Raw genomic sequence first — 1989 nt, 5'->3', positions numbered from 1 at the left:
TCCTCCAACCTCACCTCAGTGAAAAGTTGCTGAATATAGGATCCCAGAGGACAAAACAGCTTTCAAATTATGCTGATGGATTTACTCCAATGCCAGGAGGACCAGGAATATATCCTTTAGATCTGGACACTAGGTCTGCAAACAAGTAGGTGAGCAACATGGTGCCCTCCATTATATCATTGCTTCTTTTGTTAACAAAAAAAAAACCCAGCCATGACATACTTTAGTAATAGAAATAGCAGCAAATGTTAACTTGCATCAATTGCAATGATTATGTTCTCCAAAATAAAAATTCAGGGCCCAGATCCACAACTGGGGTAAATTGCTATTGCTTTACTTAAATTCAATAGTGCTATTACTGATTAATACAATACCTTCTGAGGATCTGACCGTAAATGTTTTTGCTCGAGTTGCTAGTGGTTTCAATGCTTTTTTCTTGGTTTGATCTAGGACTTTCACTGAACATTTTAAAGAAGAAGAGTTGGGTTAGCTCTTGGATCTTGTCAAGGTTCTTTAATAATGCTGTCTTTTGTATTATTCAGATGGAGGTCTAATCCAAAGCTCATTAAAATCAATAGGAAGACATCTTCCATCCTAATGCCGGTGAGCTTTAAAACTCAGTACAAAGCAGACTCCAATTATTTTCCTAATCTGCCTTGTTGATACCTTTCAGTCCACCATAAGTTAACAGAGCAGACCTCTGTTCCCTGCCAATACACACCCCCCCTCACATAGCCAATAGTCCAGTGGCTAGGGCAGTCACCTGGAAAATGGGACACCAGGTTCAAGTCTGCGGTTTGTTCAGTTCAAAGAGGCAACATGAACTTGAGTCTTCCACCTCCCAGGTGAATGAACTAACCACTGGGATATTGAGTTAGCTTCTTTTTCTAGCCTAATGAACATATAATTACCTAGAGGGAATGGAATATTTCCAACAGCAGTGTTAGCTGTCTGTAGAATATCTTACAAAACAGGTGTCTCTGAAAGTGTTTTTTGGAAGAGCAGAGAGTTTGATTGCACTAATAACCCCAGTTGCATTCATTAGATAAATATGAGCTGTTTGTGTTCATCTCTTGGTTTGTTTAACAGATGGTGTGACCCTCAAAATGATTGAAGATCTTAGGGCTCTGATTGACAACCTCTCTCAGGAGGTGGCTTTACTGAAGGAAAAGCAAGCACTTCAGACAGGTAAAGGGCTCATGGATGAAGGCACAGTTATTGCCATGAGACTAGTGTTGTTTACAATGTGTACAATCCCCCTATACGGGTTGACAAGTGTTTTCAGAGAGATCCTTGTGCATATGGACTAGAAATTAATCTCTAATGAGCCAGTGGTAATTAGATTAGTGGTATCAATGCTATTTTTACAACCCTTCTAGTTAGATGGATTACCTTTTAATGATATTAATTGAATAGTGTCTGCCTCAATTCTTTATGTCCTGCATTGTCTCATTAGATATTTCAATAGCTTTCTAATGACACTAAAAACCAGACACACATTTTTCCTTCATGAATCAGTTGGGGAATTGGGGATTTTATTTTACTATTTCCCACGGGTTGTTTTTTCCCTTTTCTCTGTCCTTTTGGACCCATAATGCAGTCATATCCCTGTTGCACATTTTACTGTTATTTATACTACAGTACTGTCTGGGGACCCTAATCAGGGATTTGAGTACCAGTGTGATAAGCATTATGCGGATATCATAGCAAGCTTCGGGATCAGGACTTTCTAAGTATTCTATACTTTTAGTCTATGTGCAACTTCCACCTGCATTAAGAGAAACCACTTTTTCAGAACATGCAATAGGAGTGAAAGAGATTATAATACAATTAAAGAGAATTTTGCCTCTGTAAAAAAGGATATGGGTTAAATTTAGATTTTGGATATACACACACATTCACTGGGATTTAAAAGGAGTTTGAATATTCATGCATGTCTTTGATATGTTATTTTTTGGAGGAAAAAAAAATCTCAAAGCTCTCAGTGCT

At 38.0% G+C, this 1989-nt stretch overlaps 1 protein-coding gene across 1 annotated transcript in view; it reads left to right on the top strand.

Moving 5' to 3' along the window:
* CLEC3B (C-type lectin domain family 3 member B) overlaps positions 1-1989 on the top strand; it is a 20871-nt gene that overhangs the window by 15769 nt on the left and 3113 nt on the right. Inside the window, exon 2 of the mRNA XM_019508890.1 lies at positions 1090-1188. Within this exon, the coding sequence (XP_019364435.1) occupies positions 1090-1188 (99 nt within the window). The remainder of the gene's footprint in view (positions 1-1089; positions 1189-1989) is intronic.

The sequence above is a fragment of the Gavialis gangeticus genome, unplaced genomic scaffold (assembly GCF_001723915.1).
Source record: "Gavialis gangeticus isolate Ggan-Ray unplaced genomic scaffold, GavGan_comp1, whole genome shotgun sequence".
In the NCBI taxonomy this organism is placed as follows: Eukaryota; Metazoa; Chordata; order Crocodylia; family Gavialidae; genus Gavialis; species Gavialis gangeticus.
This window is presented reverse-complemented; position numbering and strand designations above follow the sequence as displayed.